We start from the raw sequence: 18,322 nt of genomic DNA on the forward strand, positions 1-18,322 counted from the left end.
GTTTGGCACTATGCTTTTTGCTTTTATAGTGCCTATGGCATGTCTCTGAAAAATATAACAACTCTAAGGAAAAAGTGAAAATAATCGATTATGCTATTGTTAATAGTATGCTGTATTTGGTTCTAGTTCATCCTTTTCCGAAACCTTAATGACAGTCTATATTTTTTTTAAATACACAGTCAAGATGTAAATACATTAGAATCTCCTTTATCTAATGTGGTCAAAGGTGGTTGTTGGTCAGTTAATCCATAAAATTTGTTAAAGCAGAAAATCATAATAAGTACACACACATAGACACCTTAAACTTCTATTTTTTTTTGTCATCACTACACCCAATGTGGGGCTCGAACCCACAACCCTGACATTAAGAGTCGCACGCTCTACCAATGGAGCCAGTTAGGTGCCCCTTAAACTTCTAATTTTGACATAAAACATATACATTGTTAGTCATTTGCCAGTCTTTTACTATAGGGTCAAAGCTTTTTTGAGTAAGGACTTCTGTCTGATTTCTTTTGTCTTTCTTCCATAAACCACACCCATAATGCACCCTCTTTGATTTCCAGTATTTGCTTACTTAACGTGGAGAAAGAATGTGGGTGCTTGCAAAGCAATTTGAGTACAGAATCCTTCCGGAGTTTTCTCCCCCCGTATTTTACTGCTGTCATATCCAAAGCTAATTTGACGGCACAGTTTTGGGGATTCCCCCCTACTGAGGTTTTGCTAAGTGATGAACTTAGTTTTCATAGAAACAGTCCTTGCTTCTAGTGTTCATGATTCTTTGGTGTACTTACAATTTTAATTGTGTGATTACAGTAACAAGTAGAATTATCAAAAATATTTTCAAGAAAATAATTATTATTGAGCATGGAACTCAGTTGATGGGTGTAGAAGTACACAACCATTAGAGTAGCCTAGTGGTCATGGGCTTTCATCATGACATAGGCCCCTGCCAGTACTTTAAAGAGAGAATGTAGGGCGCCTGGCTGGCTCAGTCGGGGGAGCGTGGGACTCTTGATCTCAGGATCGTGGGTTCGAGGCCCACGTTGGGTGTAGAGATTACTTAAAAATAAAAGCTTAAAAATAAATTAATTAAGAGGGAATGTAAAGCATTCTCTGTGCATGATTGAGTGGAATTTGGTTAAGAGAGTTTCTACTGTCCTTGCTCATTAAAAACATATCCAGCTATTCACAAAGTAAAAAGTTAAAATTCCCCTTTAAATCTATCCTCCGGGGAGAATGCTATTAACATTTGCTGTGTATCTTTCCAGACTCTTCTTGCATTTATCTATACGTGTGCATTGCTTAAGTCCTATGATGTGCCAGGCCTTGTACTAAAGGCTTTGATGTGAATTACCTTCTTTAATTCTCACAACTCTATGAGATAATACTACTATTATCTCCATTTTACAGATGAGTAAACTGAGGCTCAGAAAGAGTCAGTAATTGGCCCTAAGTCACACAGTGACTAATTTGTTCTTCCTCCTGAGAGAACTGTCTTACTAATGCACAGGAATCAAGTTAATTGTTTGGCTCCATCCATCTATTTATTCAGCAAACATTTATTGAATGTCCACTCTTTATCGGGCACTGTACATACTGCCAGGTATTCAAACACATGGTCTCTGTTTTCAGGTGCTTGGAAAAAGCAGGTCAATCCGTGAGCTAAAAGATTTTCCCTGATTCATCCAGTTAGTAAGTGGGTGGAGCAGCATTACAATTCGGGCTTGATTTAACAAATTGTTCTATGACAGCTCTAGCTGAGTAAAGGCTGTGGTAGATTGTTTTGTACAGGTAACCACCTTGAATATTTGTTGTTCCCATGAGAAGAGGGGTTTGGAGCCCCCAGAAATCAATGTTATGATTGAAACAGAGTTTGTAAATTGGAGATTATAAATGGAAGTTCTAAAAAGTTCTAAATTATATATATATATATATATGTAATACTTGAACAACACAAGAGTTAAGGGTGCTGACCCCTCACATGGTCGAAAATCCATGTATAACTTTTGACTCCTCCCCAATTTAACCATTATTAGTCTACTGTTGACTGGAAGTCTTAACAATAACACAATCGCTTAATACATATTTTGTATGTTCTGTGTATTCTACACTGTATTCTTACAATAAAGCCAGAGAAAAGAAAATGTTATTAAGAAAATCATAAGAAAGAGACAACACATTTGTAGTGAGATACTGCAGTACTATACTATATTTATCAAAACAAATCTACATATAAGTGTACCCCTGTAGTTCAAACCCGTGTTGCTTGAGGGTCAACTGTGTGTGTATGTGTGTATTTTTTTAAGGCGGACGCTGTTCTACTGTAATCCAAGGGAGAAGGTAAAACAAGATTCAGGATTGTGGTTCCAATTCCTTGAGTGGGAGGACTGGTAGTAAAGAATTTAGATCCACTAAAGAGCTTGATTAGAATGTTGACAGTGTCAGCTTAAACAAGACCTTGCGATGGAAAAGAGGATCAAAAGTCCAGAAAGGGAAAAAAATAAAAAGTCCAGAAAAGTTGTATGTAAGGAGTTATTATGAGAAAAATAATCGCAACCTAAAAATCACAGGATTGGATTATAATGGTTAAAAAACATTAAAGCCTGCACGCTGAGACAGAACCAAGACCTTGCCTATTATGCAACACGTTCCACAAGGCTGGCCAGTTTCGACGTACATTCTGGAGGGCTGAAGGGAAATGCCTCTCCCGAGGTGGGGGTGGAGAGCCCCAGCCACGTGAGCGACTGACCTCCAAATGCATAAATGCCAAAGGCTTTAAGAGCCAGTTGGCAACATGTGCCAGGATAGAAGAATCAGGAGATTATTCTTATAAACATGGTATGGGCTCTTACAGAAGGGAGCAAAAAGGAAGCCTTGATTGGAATCCTTACAAGAATAGCTATATATTCTTTGGGACAGCAGAAACCTTTAAATATACAAACACATGGAATGTGGCAGCCTTGATGGGGAGGATTAAATACTCCGATGGAAAAAAAAAAAAAACCCAAAAATGAGGAGAAAGGAAAATCCTGAGTTTCTTAAATTGTTTGCAAAGAAACTGAAAGCCTATGACGGAATTTGGTCCTCATGACTGAAATGTTTCTTTGGTGTCGGAAAAAGTATTGCTGTCGTATCTCTCTTTAGAAATTCTTCTTCTTCTTTTCTTTTTTTTTTTTTTTCTCATAATAAAAATCCCGTGGCAGCTCCTTGTCTGGAGGACTTTAAAAATAGGAACGATTTCATCTGTCTGGAATGGTCTGTGTCAGCACTTGCCCTAGGCAAGGTTGCCACATAGGCAAAAACTCCCTCTTCCCTCCTCCCTCACAGACGCCCCCTCCTCCACTGACCCCCAATGCCCTTCATGCCCTTGCGCACACCCCCAACTCTATGTGGGCTGACCCCCTTCTCCAGGACCACAGCTCCAATGTGACCTCGCACATAAAATCCAACCCCCTCTCTCCCACTTGGCTCTCTCCAGGTGCTGGGGATGCATGAGGTGTCACCCCTGGCGGCTTATTTGCATTTTAAAACAGGACCCTGGTTAACCCACATGCATCTCGAGTCGGTGGAGCTTTGGACGGTGTAACCAAGTGGAGCGAGGTCCAGGGGAGAGGGGAGGATTTGGGGTCGCTGGGGGAAGGGGGTGGGGTAGGCCGCCTTCCTGGAAGCTATTAAATCCCAGATGTGCCCCCCCCCCCCACACTCAGCAGCCGTGGCACTGCCTTGAGGGAGAGGGTAGAGGGCGGGAGGAGGGTGGCTGGACTCTTTGACCTCTCAAGGTTGCTGTAAATTCTATGGGTCGGTGATTTCCAACTCCATTCCCCCTCGCTCGGCTTCCTGAGCAGCACCATGGGCGCCGCGTGACTTGGCTTTAACTAGGGGTTCTCAGCGGCCTGTCTCTGTGCCTACCCGCCAGGGCCCAATTTTCCCATCACAGTCCTCCCTGCAACAGCTACCCTCGGGTTCAGCCACGCTGGCGGCTGGAGATCAGCCCCAGCTGCGCTCTGCTCGAAAAGAGATTTTCCAAGAGAAAGCTTCAAAGCTCAAGCCTAGGAAAGGGGCTGTTTTGTGCTCACCGTGTCCGTGGGCTTTGGGGGGGGGGGGGATGATGTGTGGTCTTATGTGAATGAATTGGTGGGAGATTTGGTGGGCAAGGATGCAAAGTGAAGTCTAGTCAAGGAACTCATGTGACTCAGTGGGCCAGTGTGATGTCAGGGCGACAGACATTCAAGAGTCCCTAGTAGGTGCCAGGCTCTGAGTTAGCCATGGTGAGTCACAAGAAAAATGAAGCGAGGTCCCTGCTATGAAGGGACTCAGTCGAATGGGGAAGACAGACACCTGGGTTAAGAGTACCGCGTGTGGGGTAAGCGAGGGTGCTTGGGAGAACAGAGGTTGCCCTTGACTCAACCTGTCGCTGATCGGGATCAGGGCAAGCTCTCCAGGGAAGACGGCATCCGAGCTGAGGAGGAGTGAGCCAAGCCAAAGAAAGGTGGAGAAGGAATGACAGGAGCAGAAGCACGAGGTGTGAAACCACTTGACAGGTGTGGGGCAGAGCAGGCTGCGATTATTAGAAAGGAAAATGCCAGCGAGGAGCAGGGGCGAGAGAAGAGGATGGAGGGGCAGGCACGGCCACGCGAAGCAGAGAGGGCCCAGCCTCCTGAGCCAGAGTATAGACTTTATCCTGAGGGGAGCCACAGAAGGGGTTTTAAGCAGGTCAGATTTGCATCTTGATTAAACTATCTGTCAGTTTGGGGGAAATCATTCAAATTGCCTGTGGGATGAATTGATTAAAGAATTCCATTGAAAGGGTAGATTTGCAAATCTTGCCATAGTTGAGTGCAAGGCTCTCTTTTTCCAAGAGGGTTTGTCATGAGTCTGAGGCTTTTCTGAGGGGGAGGGGGGCGCCTAAAACAATCTACAGGTAGATGCATGTATTTATCTGTAAAACATCGTCCTCTGAGGGGATGCAGGACCTCTAAACGGTGCTTACAAGAAACAGTGTTTGCAGAGAGTTGGAGGGGGCTCCTACCCTTCCTTCCGCACTGCCTGACAGTATCAGGTTAGGAATGCAAACTCTGCTGTGCTCTCTCTGTTTTGTTTAGCAAAAGTCATCCGGGAAGGCGCTGTTTAACCTGAGTTGCAGCCACCTAAATCTTGCTGAAAAGGAGTATTTCGGATTAGAATTCTGTAGCCATTCTGGAAATAATGTAAGTTGGTTTCATTATAGGGTTCTTTGTGTCTACAATTACCTCTAAAATGCAGTTTGTGGCTGGGGACGTAGGGCTCAAACCTGACTGAGAAAGGAAAATGCGTTCAAACCCTTGCAAGATGCCTGGATTTAATAACAAGTTTCCCTCCTTGCCTATCTAAAATCACCTCAGTTTACTGAACAAACTCTTCTCCCCTCTGCTCCTCTTCTGTCACCCCGAGAACAGCAACCTCTGCTTTATCCGTTCTGATTTCCCAGAGGCTGGACCTCAGCCTCCACAATGAAGACTCTTAACCTCACCAATGGGGATTCAGGGGGCTCTTTTTTCCCCCTCTCTCAGCTCCCAACATTCTCTGTGTCCTGCATTGGCATATCTGTTATCTGGCACCTTCCCAGAAAGGCTCATTAGATCTATTAAGGTGGCATTTGGGGGCTGTAGGATTCAAATGCAGAGCCAAATGCCTTCATTAGTCTTTGTAGTAACTAATGAGCCTTGGATGTGACACCTTTGTCACCCTACTTAGGCAGGGGAGCAGTGATTCAAATGTCAACAGCAAAGAGTTTATAGATCAACAACGTTCACTGTCACTGGAAAAATACAAGGGGGTTGATTGAGTGTGGTGTAGGTACGTCATCTCTTTGACACTGCTGTTTCTATCTATCTTTAGAAGGGGGTCTAAATAGTCTTGGTATTTGTTTATTTTGTGTTGACTTTTATCTGTTACCAAAAAAAAAAAAAAGCCGCACTCAATGCCATGTCCTACCCATTTTTTTCATTAATGTTATCACAGGTCTGGTTGGAACTGCTGAAGCCCATCACAAAGCAAGTAAAAAGTAAGTATGGGAAATCACTGAAGGGATCTAATTCCCAGTTACAACTTGAAAACATTTCAGCGACACCGCGCTATTCCTCACCAAATATAAGGGGAGAAAAAGGGCTTTGGGGCATTATTTTAATCCTTCACAGGGTCAGTGAGTGTAGCAATTAAAAAAATCATTTTAATTTTGCCCAAGATGAAAAAAAAATCATGCTGCTGGATCTTTGGGTAGATTGGAAGAACTCGGGTAGTGACAGCTCTCTGGGGATTGGCTCAAGCCTTGGAGCATCCTTGATGTCCCCCGGGGAAGGAAGAATTTCCTCTGCCCTTCAAGGTCCTTCTAGCAGGACTAAGAATCAAATTGACACGAGACAGATGAACAGGGGAAATTCAAATTTAATCTCGTACGTATGGGGAGGCCACACAGACATGGAAATTACCAAGACAGTCAGACAAAGTGAGGCCAGTGTGTCATCCTGAACAAAGAAGGGGGTAGGGGTCTGGCACTTCAAAAGGAAAGAAAGCAATTCACAGGAAGAAGAAAAAGTAAATGTTTGGTAAACAAATGTTGGCTGGGACCCACTCAGAAACAATGGGACAGAGGACTTTGATCAAACAGGCCTCGGGAGGTCCCTCCCTGTCTACCACACCTAGTTCATATTAGAATGTAGTTATCTAAGGTGATAGCTCTCTTCCTGGTACAGGCTCTCCTTTCCAATCTAAGTTTAACCAGTGGAGGGGGAGGTAAAGAGCATTTCCTGAATTGACTGGGTTTTGATTGCTTTTAATTCAAAACGATCTTTTTAAAAAAGATTTTATTTATTTGAGAGAGAGAGAGAGAGAGAGAATGAGAAGTAGAGGGGAGCAAAGCAGAAGGGGCAAGCAGATTTCCCACTGAGCAGGGAGCCGGACTAGGGGCTCCATCCCAGTACGCCAAGAACAGGACCTGAGCCAAAGACAGACACTTAACCCACTGAGCTCCTTAACTTAAAATACTCTAAGTGCCCAACTGGCCCATCTTAGGCAACCTGACCTTGTTACTTATAAGGTCAATCTTCAATGCCATTCACCCTCTGCCTGAAGATGTTTTAGTTTTATCATGCCACAGACTTTGTCCATTTGTTTCAGTTCACATTCGAGTGCCTGCTATGCACGAAATCTCCCCCACCCCCACCCCGTATTTCACCACCTAGTGTGGCGGTTCTGAAATTGCAGTGTGTGTTAGGATCACTTGTTCAAATGCAGATTCCCGGGCCTCATTCCCGGGTTTGGGGGGCAGGCAACCTGCATGTTAAACAAATTCCACAGGTGTTTCTGAATGCAGGGGGAGTTCGGTCACACTTTGAGAAACGCCGTCCTAGGGTGTCTCTTCGCTCTACCGGCCCTCTCCGTGTTGGTTCTGTCTGCTCCCACCGCATTTTATTTATTATTATTTTTTTTAAAAGACTTTACTTATTTGAGAGAGACAGAGAGAGCACAAGCAGGGGGGAGCAGCAGGGGGAGAGGGAGAAGCAGGCTCCCCGCCGAGCAGGGAGCCCGATGCGGGGTTCGATCCCGAGACCCCGGGATCACGACCTGAGCGGAAGGCAGACGCCTAACCGACTGAGCCACCCAGGCGCCCCCTCCCACCGCATTTTAATCGTCTGTCACATTAGTCCCATGGCTTCCTCCCTGATTCCTCAATCCGTCCTCTACCTTACTTCCGAGGGGAGCTACTGAAAATACAAAGGTGACCACCTCACGCTCCGGCGTCACGTGCTTCCGCGGCTCCTTGTTGCCCTTAGAATGGAGTCCGAACTCGTAAGCCCGCTCGGCCAAGCGCCCCTGCCTGTCTAGCCGGCCCGCTGCCACTGACCCCTTCGTATTCCTACCTCTCCTGACTGTGGCCAACTCCCTTCAGGCGTAGGGCTCTCCGAGAAAAGAAAAGATATCCACCTAAACCGGAATTTCAAATTAAGAAAGAAAGATTTTCTCCGTGTAAGGATGTCCTTGCGTTATCGTTGTTTATCTACAGTTCCCATCTAACCGGAGCCCTCTGTCCTCCCTCTCGGGCTTGCCGGGTACTCGGTGCTCGGTACTCGGTGCTCGCAGCCGTCTACGGGGCTGCCTCTTCTACCCGGCTATGAGGGCTTGCCCTTCCATTCCCGGTACTCGCCTAGGACAATGCTTGGCCTAGAATAGGCACTTGACAAATATTTGCTGAACGCATGCTGCTAATGGTGCACCGATGCGTTTGCTTTTTGATGCAAAGAGTTTCTTTTCTTCTTTTCAAATGCGAATAGGAGTGAAGGCAAGTAGATGTGTTTTCTTAAAGCAGATTTTAAGCAACAAAGAAGCAGCAGTCCATCCACTTCTAGTTCCCCTTCTGAGATGCTTGATGCCAGATGATAATCACCTGCTTCTAAAGCTGGGCTCTTCTCTCAGCCAGGAATGCAGAATCCCAAGTGGCAAGTGGTATCTATTTTTTAAATGGGACACCTCTTAGAGGACCCAGTAGGGCCCAGAAAGAGGCACAGCTTTACAAAAAGAAACTCAGAGGGAGAGAGGGTAGACGGGGGCAGGAGAACTTTCCCTATTGCTATCCACATAAAGACACAATCCAGAGATAGCACCATCTTAGAAATGTGAAAAATTGAAATTTAAAAGAAAAGTCTGAGGGAGGGAGTGATGGGGAGAGGGGGAGAGAGGACAGGGGGAAGTGTGTGTGTGTGTGTGTGTGTGTGTGTGTGTGTGTGTGTGTGTGTGTGGAAAGACCTGGAACTGTTGTGATGGACATTTAAATAAAACTTATGGAGATATTGTGTTTTAAGATCCTAAGGAGGTTGTTTTCAAATTTATGGTGAAATTTTTCCCAGTGGACCCGGGACATCTTCGAGAAGAGCTTACAAGGTAGGGTAACTTCCCTGTGTGTCTGCTGCATGGTATTACTTAAGAATCATTACTCTCCATTTATCAGAGAATGGGCTTCTTGCCTTCTTTGGAAAGCTTGGCTCTCAGTCACTCTCCGGGAGATGGTGAGGAGCTGGAGAGAAGATGGGCCTGGCTGGTCCCCAAAGTGTTAATCTTCCAAAGGGTGGGGACCTCAGGGAGAAGGAAGGGTGGCATCTAGCAGGGCAGCCAGCCTGGGTGCCCGCGTGGGGGTTCTGCCATTAATTGCTACCACAGTAAGAGCGCTTGCCTTCATCGCATCTGTGTTCTAACCAGAGGACTGCTTGATGGCACAAATGTGATACCAGCTAATTTCTGTGGATATTGAAAACCGGGCGCGCGCGTGTGTTTGTGTGTGTGTGTGTGTGTGTGTGTGTGTGTGCATCCCATAGGTAGAGAGTGATGATGACGTCTACTTATAAAAAATTTAAAAAGTAAAAAAATAAAAAGTCTAAAGAATGATTTAAATAAATTATTTATCATGTATAATATAAATCATTGATAATTTTATTATAATTCTTTAAAAATTATAAATTATTCATAATTTTATATAATTTTAACAACCATTTATAATTATACATTATTCATAATTTTAGATAGGTAAAATATTTTACACTCATAAAAATAAAAAAGTTAAAAAGTCTCCAGTATAAAACATTTTTTAAAAAGTATATTTATACTTATATACAACGCCCTTCAAAATCAAAACGTAAACCTACTTCTCCAAAAATGCATTGTCAACCTAACACTCCTCCAAACCTGAATGTGCTTGCTAGACTCTAGAATCTTACCCTACAAGGGATATAGGCGATCATCTAGCCCAGCCCTCCTGGTCTACAGAGGAGGAAACGGTCCCGGGAGCTAGAGTGACTTGGCCGGGCCTTCCCCATCATAACAAGTCCAGTTCTTCTTTGCCCCTTTTGTACAGGGGGCCTTGTTTGCTGAAGGGGCTCCGCAGACGTCACTTTTCACAAGTCTGTCACTGGCTCGCCCCCTCTCTCCACATTTGTGAGTTGTAGGCCACTTTCCCAGATAACCCGATATCTTGGTATCTATCGGTTTGCACTCGCTAACCCATTTCAGTTGAGTCTCACATTATGACCAATTTTAATGGAGATAAACTTTCTCCCCCCGCCGCCAAAAAAAAAGAGAATGAGAAAATCAATGCGATGATAAATGATTCATCAGCTGTTCAGAGCGAGGATTTGGTATTTGTAGCAGGCAGCTGCCCTCTTAATAGCAAGGAACGTGTCAAATGACAAGAAGTTTCCTTTCTTGCTTGCTAGGAGCAAAATGAGATTCTCTTTCCCTTTAGCACTCGGGGCCTATTATTCTCATTTACATCTATATTTAAAAGCAGGCAATGGCAAAGTTTAGACTTCCTTTATTTTTTCCTCCGTTGAAGATACTTAACCATAGTTAACTTCACAAGGATGCCTTGTTTGGGACCAATCCATGAGTTTCTGAGAGTGGTATGCAAATATAAATTTTCTAATTGAGTCATTTCTAGCCCGTTAGGGGAGCTCATAATTTGAAGGTTTATAATGAAGAGTGCATTTATAAATTGAATAATCACCTACTAATTTTACCTGTTTTTTCTAATCTAGATTTTTATCTATCACCTGCAATTAATTTTGATTTACTACATTGCCTTCAAGGCTTAATTGATTTAAATTAAAAAAGTCCAGATAAAACGTTATTTAGAAAGGCACATCTTATATTGGGAAATGCCCACAGTAGATACTCCATGAATGTTTGAGTGTATAAAATAAAATATTGGAACCAATTTTGGACCACGGAAGAAAGCAGTCAATGATAGAATTCGCTTGGGCAAAGCTCTGATACCTACCTGCACTTTCTGGGTCCCTGGCGAACCTTCCGTGGGCAAAAGGGCAGTGTGGCTTCACTCCATTCAGAACATAGGAATTTCCTGCCTGCTCTGTGCCAAGAGCTGGGCCGGGCTCTGGTGATACGGAGAAGGTGGTTCGGGTGAAACATGGCCTCACGTCCCTGATTTCTGCAACACAATCTTTTGGATAGGAGGAAGCCTCAGTTCAGTGCGTGACCTGACATCTGGCCACAGTTTCACTATCTTCGGGCAAAATGACCTTGCCAAAATCACGTAGCTCTGCCTTTCTATAATTGTAAAATGAGGGTGATTGTTCCTGCCCCACCAACCTAAGTTGTTTTGATAGGGAGTGCTTGAGAGCATTTGGTAAACAGCGGCCCGAGCGGGCTTGGTCTTGCTGAATCTCCCTTTCTCTCCGGCTGGGTATGTATGTGGCTTTGCTACGTGGCAGAAGCCACAAGAGGATGATTGGCCAACTCCCTCAAGTTGGCAGGAGGATTTAGCCGGGGTGATTCCTAATGGCTGTGAGGCCTGCCAAAATGCTGCCGCAGCCGAGCTGTGGTCTGGGGCTGGTTTGGGGCTGAAGCAAAGCCTATGCATTAGTCACAATCCCAAAAAGACATCTCACTGTCTGGGGGTGCCGTTTCTTTCTTGAAACATCTTGGATCTGGGAGAAAGGAAATGATTCTCTCTTGTTCCTGTTTCTTTCTCAAGAGATTTTTCCCCAACTTCTTTTCAGGTATCTTTTTACTCTTCAAATAAAGAAGGATTTGGCTCTAGGAAGGCTTCCATGCAGTGAGAACTGCACAGCGTTGATGGTATCTCACATCCTACAATGTAAGTAGCAAACGTCGGCTTTGGGACCTGTCAGGCAGATAGAGAACCGAGCAAAGGAGCGGAGCACCCCACCCCCCTCCTGTGCCCATCCTGTGTTAGGACTTTTGGAGGAGAGAAAGCCTGCAAAAGGTGTACGGAATCCGCATGGGCCAGTAGAAAGAGGCTGGACATTATCGTCACTCAGCTTTGGATTCCAAATCCAGTCCCTGCTATGTTCTAGCTGTTACAGGCTTGGGTGAAGTCCCCTCACCTGTCTGTGCCTCAGGTGCCTAGTCTTTAGGATAGTGACAAGAAGAGTACCTTCTCACAGAGTGGTTGCATAGATTAAAAGTAAATGCCGATTTTCTTGCTATCATGGTGTAACTTCCTCCACCCCCCCACCCCCCCACCCCCCCAACCCCCCCCTACCCCCCCGGCCTGGGGCTTGCTGTCCTGGAGCTGGGTTGGACTAATCTGTCCCGGCATGGATTTTGCCAGGCAAGCTCCACTCTCTCTGCTTGCCCCAGGATGCATTTCTGGTATGTGCTTTCTGCAGCACATTGTCATGTTTGATGGGATTTTTGCGTTGCTCTTTATCATGAGTCTGGAGAACAAAGCACAGAGGACAGCAGGTGAAAGACGCTAAAAGGGAAAAAGGCCCCAGGCGTCTATTAGAGTTCCCCATTTGCTGGCAGCCAAGTAGTTGGACTAGGGCTGAATAATGAAGGCAGGGACAAGGAGACCCGGGGAACGGTGGGGGCCTGCTTGGGAGGGGGTGAAGCTGGGCAGGCCAGGCTTCTCCTGCACCCCTAAGGCCGGGGTCGAAGCAGCTGGAGATAGTATTTCGTCTCCTATGGCCGGTGGACTCTATCTCTCCTAGAGAGGCCTTCCAAGAATAGGCTGTTCTTTACCACTTTTGCAGGATCATAATGTCATTTTTTGGCTTGTTTCACGAGTTTGGCGTTGACCTCTGTCCCTGACCTTCCTGACAGGCCAGAGCTGGTAGCCTTCTGATTTCACTGGGAACACCAGAATGAAGTGCTTGGATAGATAGAGACAGTATCTAAATCAGTGTTTACCGAGGGATGCCTGCCTGGGACAGGTGACAATAGCCCCAGGATATCAGGAATGCAGTGGACAGTGGGAGCAATGGTAATCAGGAAAGGCTTCTGGAGGAGGTGGCTTTTGTGCTGGACCTTAAAGGGGCACATGTGATGGGCAGAGACGCAGCTCAGGTACAGCTCAAGCATAGGGTCTGTTTAGGAGAGGTGGCAGAAAACTACGTGTCACACTGATGGGCTTTGAATGCTTGGCCCGTGGGAGGCACGGGGTAAGGCGGATAGACAAAACAATGTTGGGAGACTTATCCTTTTTCATTATCAGCCTGTTAATGACTTGGGCTCCCCAACAGCCACAAGAGGCTGTTGGGGAGCCCAATTTCATTTTTAATAGCTGAGCATTATGGATTTGGGCATTCCCTAGTGGCCATTTGAGGCATAGCACAGAGGGCTTCAGTTTTTCTAGAGGATATTTTGTCAATACGAGTTCTTTCCATAGGGAAAAATCTAAAGTTTCAATGAGTCCCACTCCTCACAGTGCATGTCACTGGATGCTAAGGCAGTGTGCAGAACATCCGCAGGCGGCTCATTCGTTTGCTCATTTATTCATTCGTCCGATATTTATGTCCTAGGCACTCAAGAATCTCCACATGCTGGCCTCATCTGCCTAAGTCTCTCTTACACATCCTTTTTATGAACGCTCTTAGTAACTTCTTTGTCATTCATTCAACAAAAACTTATTGAGCACCTACCACATGGCAGGTACTGTTATAGGCGCGGGGAACACGGCAGTGAAGTGAACAGACACAAAGCCTTGCTCTCATGGAGCTCATATTTTGGCAGTGGAGGACAATCAGACAATAACCGAAATAAGGAAATATGTCATGTATGTTAGAAAGTGGTAAGTGCATCAGAGAAAATCACATATGGAAGGAAGATGGGGAATCCTGGGGGTGGGTACTGACTTTTTCAATAAGGTAGTCAGGGTAGGCTTCATTGTGAACGTGACACGTGAACAAAGACTTGGAGGAGGTGAGAGGGGCAAGCCTTGCAGAAATCGGCTGGAAGGTTGTTCCAGACAGAGAGAACATCCTGTGCAAAGGGCCTGAGGTGGGAGTGTGCCAGGAGTGTTCAAGAAACATTTAAGCAGGCTCTGTGGCTGGTGGAGCTGGGGGGTGGGGGAGAGTCATCGTGGAGGGCCTTAGAAGCCTATTAACGACCTAGAACATTACTCCACATGAGATGGGAAACCACTGATGCATGTTAAGCAGAGGAATGAGATGATCTGAATTAGGTTTTAATGGGAACATGTTGCTGCCAGGGTGAAAACCTTCCGAGGGAATGGGGGAAGTGGGGAGACCAGAGAAGAGACCACTGCAGTAGAAAGAGGTGATGGTACTCTGGGCCCCTGGTAACAGTGAAGATGCTCAGAACATTTGCTACCTTCTTTGACTGCTGATATTTACTCATTTGTGTTTTGTAGGTCTCCTCCTAGATTGTCATAGTCTTGCATGGAGTGAAAAACCAGCAGTCTTATGCATTCTTGTGTTTTCCTAGGGTCAACATAGGGTCAGGGTCTTGCGCTTAATAAGTAGTAGGGTTGATGTGTGTGTGCGTGTGTCTTATTTTTTTTAAGATTTTATTTATTGGGAGAGAGAGAGAGAGAGCATGCGCGCGAGGGAGCAAAAACAGCTCTGTTGAGGTATAATTTACTTATCATAAAATTCACCCTTTTAAAGACTACAACTCAACAGTTTTTAGTAAATTTACAAAATTGCACAACCATTACCACAATCCAGTTTTAGAACATTCCCATCACACCGAGAGACCTCTCGTGCCCATCTGCAGTGACTCCCTGTTCCCGCACTCAGCCCCAGTAACCACTAATTTACTTTCTGTTTCTATGGATTTTGCCCTTTCTAGACATTTCAGTCAGAATGATAAAATATGTGGTCTTTTGCATCTATGTGGCTTTGTTTCACTCAGCCTAAGATTTTTGAAATTCATGCATGTTCTAGCATGAATCGCAACGGCTTCTTCCTTTCTTTTGCTGAGTAGTGTTCTATTTTATGGACATGCCCCATATTGTTCATCTCTATACTTGACTGTGGACATTTGGATTGTTTCCAGCTTAGCTAATAGGAATAATGTTATGAACATTCATGTACAAGTCTTTGTTTGGACACATTCTCATTATCTCTTGAATAGATTCCTAAGACGGTAATTGCCTCATCTTCAGGTAAATTTATGTTGAAAATGTTAAGAAACTGCCAAACTGTTTTCCAAATTGTAACAATAAAACCAGAAACGTATCACATTTCTAATCTCTCCACATCTTCACCAATAGTTGGTATTATCTATTTTTTTTTTTTTTTGGTTGTGGCCATTCTAGTGGATATGAAGAGATATCCTATTGCAATTATAATTCACATTCTCCTAGTGAGTAATGATGTGGAGCACCTTCTCATCTGTTTATTAACAGTCCCTATGTTTTTGTTGGCAAAATGCCTTTCAGATCTTTTGCCCATTTTAAAATGGATTGTCTTCTTACTGAATTTTAAGAGATTTTTATATATCCTTTTTAAAATTTTATTCATTTATTTTTTAAAGTGGTCTCTACGTGGGGCTCAAACTCACGACCCTGAGATCAAGAGTCACATGCTCTTCCAACTAAACCAGCCAGATTTTTTATATATTCTGATTAAAAATCATTTATGAGATATGTAATTTGAAAAATTTTCCTCCAGCTTGGTGGCCTGACTTTCCGTTTCTTAATCCTGGCTTTTGGAGTGGAACAGTTTTTAATTTTGGCAGAATTCCCCTTTCTCAATATGTTTTAGTGGATCGTGCTTTTGGTGTACCTAAGAACTCTGCCTAACCTAAGGGCACAAAGATTTTCTCCTGTTTTCTTCCAGAGCCTTTGTAGGTTTGCCTCTTAGATTTAGATATACGACATTTTGAGTGTTTTTTTTTTTTTTTTTTTGTCTGCTTGTATGGTGTATGTTGTGAAGTAGGGATCCGACTTCATTTTTTTTTTCATGTGGTTGTCCATTTTCCCCATTTGTTGAAAAGACTATCATTTCCCCCATTGAATTGTCTTGGCGTCTTTATAAAAAACCCAATTGACCATTAATGTAAGGGTTTATTTCTGGATTCTTAACTATGTTCCATTGATCTATATGTCCTTATGTCATTATTACACTGTCTTATTTATTGTAGCTTTGTATTAAGTTTTGAAATAGGAAAGTGTATATCTTCCAACTTCATTCTTCTTTTTCTAAATTGTTTTGGCTATTTTGCATCCAATGCATTTCGACATAAGTTTTAAGATCATCTATCAATTTATATTTTAAAAAGTGGTGGGAATTGCATTGACTTTATAGATCAATTTTGGCAAAATTACCAGCTTAACAAAATTGAATCTTATAATACATGATCCCCAAATGTCTCTCCATTTATAGAGAGATTAAAAAATTCTCTCAGCAATGTTTTGTAATCATCAGTATACAAGCCTTATACTTCTTTTTGTTAAATTTATTCCTGAGCATTTTATTTTTTTAGATGCTATTGTAAATGGAACTTTCTTAGTTTCATTTTTGGATTGCTCACTGCTAGTGTATGCAAATGCAAGTACTTTTTGTATATTGATCTTCTATTTTGCTACCTTGATGAACTCCTATATTCTAGGAGTTTTGTGTGGATTCCCCAGGATTTTCCACACACACGACCAGGTTGACTACAAGTAAAGACAGTTTTATCTCTTCCTTTTCAGTGCAAATTATTGATATTTTTTCTTGTTGATTAATTGCACCGGCTAGAACCACCAGTACAATGGTGGATAGAAGAGGCAAGAACAGACGTCCTTGTCTTGTTTCTGGTCATAGGAGAAAACATTCCGTTTCTCACCATTTAGTATGATTATGATGTTAGCTGTAGGTTTTTCATAGATAAACTTTATCAGGTTGAAGAAGTTCCCTTCTATTCCTTGTTTCTTGGATTTTAAAAACTTTTTTATTATTGTAATTTTTTTTTTGAAAGAGAGAGAGAGCAGGGGCTGGGTGAGGGGCAGAGAGAAAGAGAGAATCTTAAACAGGCTCCACGCCCCGTGTGGAGCTGGATGCGGGGCTCGACCTCATGACCCTGAAATCATGACCTGAGCTGAAATCAAAAGTCAGACACTTAACTGACTGAGCCACCCAGGTATCCCTGCATGGTTTTTTTTTTTTTTTTTTTTAATCATGAAATGGTGTTGGATGTTTTCCAAAGCTTTTCTGCATCATTTTGAAATGATAATGTATTTTGTTGTCCCTTATTCTACTGACATAGTATATCACATTAATTAATCTTCACAAGTTGAACTGATATTGCAATCCTGGGATAAATCCCACTAGGTCATGATGTATAATCCTTTTTTTTTTTATGTTTCTGGATTCAGTTTACTAGTATTTTGTTGAGGATTTTTGCCTCTGTATTCATGAGGTACATTGATCTGTAGTTTCCTTGTGATGACTTTGTCTGGTTTGGGTATCAGAGTAATACTGGCCTCATAGAATGAATTGGTAAATGTGTCTTCTATTTTCTGGAAGAGTTTGTGAAGAATTGGTCTTCATATCTTCTTTGAATATTTGATAGAATTAATCAGTGAAATCATATGGGCCTGACTGTGTTTTAATGAGATGTGTATGTTTATCAATTTTGGCAAAAAATAAATTAAAAAGCCATTGATTTGGCCTTTTTAAAAAAAGCTTGTTATATGAGGATTTTCATTATAATGTGGCTTTTATTTTTTTAATAATGTGATTTCTAAAAAATATACATTACATACCTCATCTGTCATGAGCATGTCATCTGTCTAAAATGTAAGAAAAAATCAAGAGAAAAGAGGAAGTAAGTTTCCAGCACTCAAAATCAGTGTCCCATGTCCATGTATTTTAGTTACAGGATTTCACGGAGAATGTATTTACTCTTAGAATTCATAAAATGCTAATAGTTTTGGATATCTAGGTTCTCGTTAGAAGTCATAATTACAACCAAGTGTGGAGACCTTTTCGGGAGAAGTCAGTAACCAGGAAATGATTCATATCAATCTGACAAAGAGGGAAAAGGCATAAAAATTATAAAGAAGACACAATAGTTCAAGAATCGAAACATTTTGAAGCCATTAACTGTAGGGGCAGATATTCCTGTATACCCCAATCACCTCTGTAGGCATTGTGCGATGCCAGATGTTTATAACAATAAACTAGAGACATCTAGAAAAGAGTAGATTATGATCAGGGATAAGCAGCCAGTGATTTGGAAAAGCCAGAATGATTTCCAGAATGATTCATTTACTGGGGATTCCAGATAGCTGGGGTTTTACTCGTTTCGTACAGAGTGATGAATGGCTGTGGCTGGCTTGCGCAGCACTTGGCTTTTATAGTCTCCTTTTCTGATAATATACAGTCAGGGTGGAGTGAGATTAAGGGCCCATATGAGTTTGCTAGGGTTGCTATAACAAAATACCAGAGACCAGGGGGCTTAAAGGGCCGAAATGTATTTTCTCACAGTTCTGGAGGCTAGAAATCCAAGCCTGAAGTGTCGGCAGCTTTGGTTTCTTCTGGGGCCTCTCTGCTTGGCTTGCAGATTGTTGCCCTCTGGATGC

The 18,322-nt window shown here is 43.1% G+C and overlaps 1 protein-coding gene across 1 annotated transcript in view; it reads left to right on the forward strand.

Annotated features, from left to right (window-relative positions):
- FRMD7 (FERM domain containing 7) overlaps positions 1-18,322 on the forward strand; it is a 47,707-nt gene that overhangs the window by 20,454 nt on the left and 8,931 nt on the right. Inside the window, exons 2-5 of the mRNA XM_073879089.1 lie at positions 5,103-5,207; positions 6,001-6,043; positions 8,838-8,916; positions 11,544-11,641. Of these exons, the coding sequence (XP_073735190.1) occupies positions 5,103-5,207; positions 6,001-6,043; positions 8,838-8,916; positions 11,544-11,641 (325 nt within the window). The remainder of the gene's footprint in view (positions 1-5,102; positions 5,208-6,000; positions 6,044-8,837; positions 8,917-11,543; positions 11,642-18,322) is intronic.

The sequence above is a fragment of the Callorhinus ursinus genome, unplaced genomic scaffold, assembly GCF_003265705.2.
Source record: "Callorhinus ursinus isolate GAN/ISIS: 27379988/994484 unplaced genomic scaffold, GSC_fseal_2.0 scaffold33, whole genome shotgun sequence".
Lineage (NCBI taxonomy): Eukaryota > Metazoa > Chordata > Mammalia > Carnivora > Otariidae > Callorhinus > Callorhinus ursinus.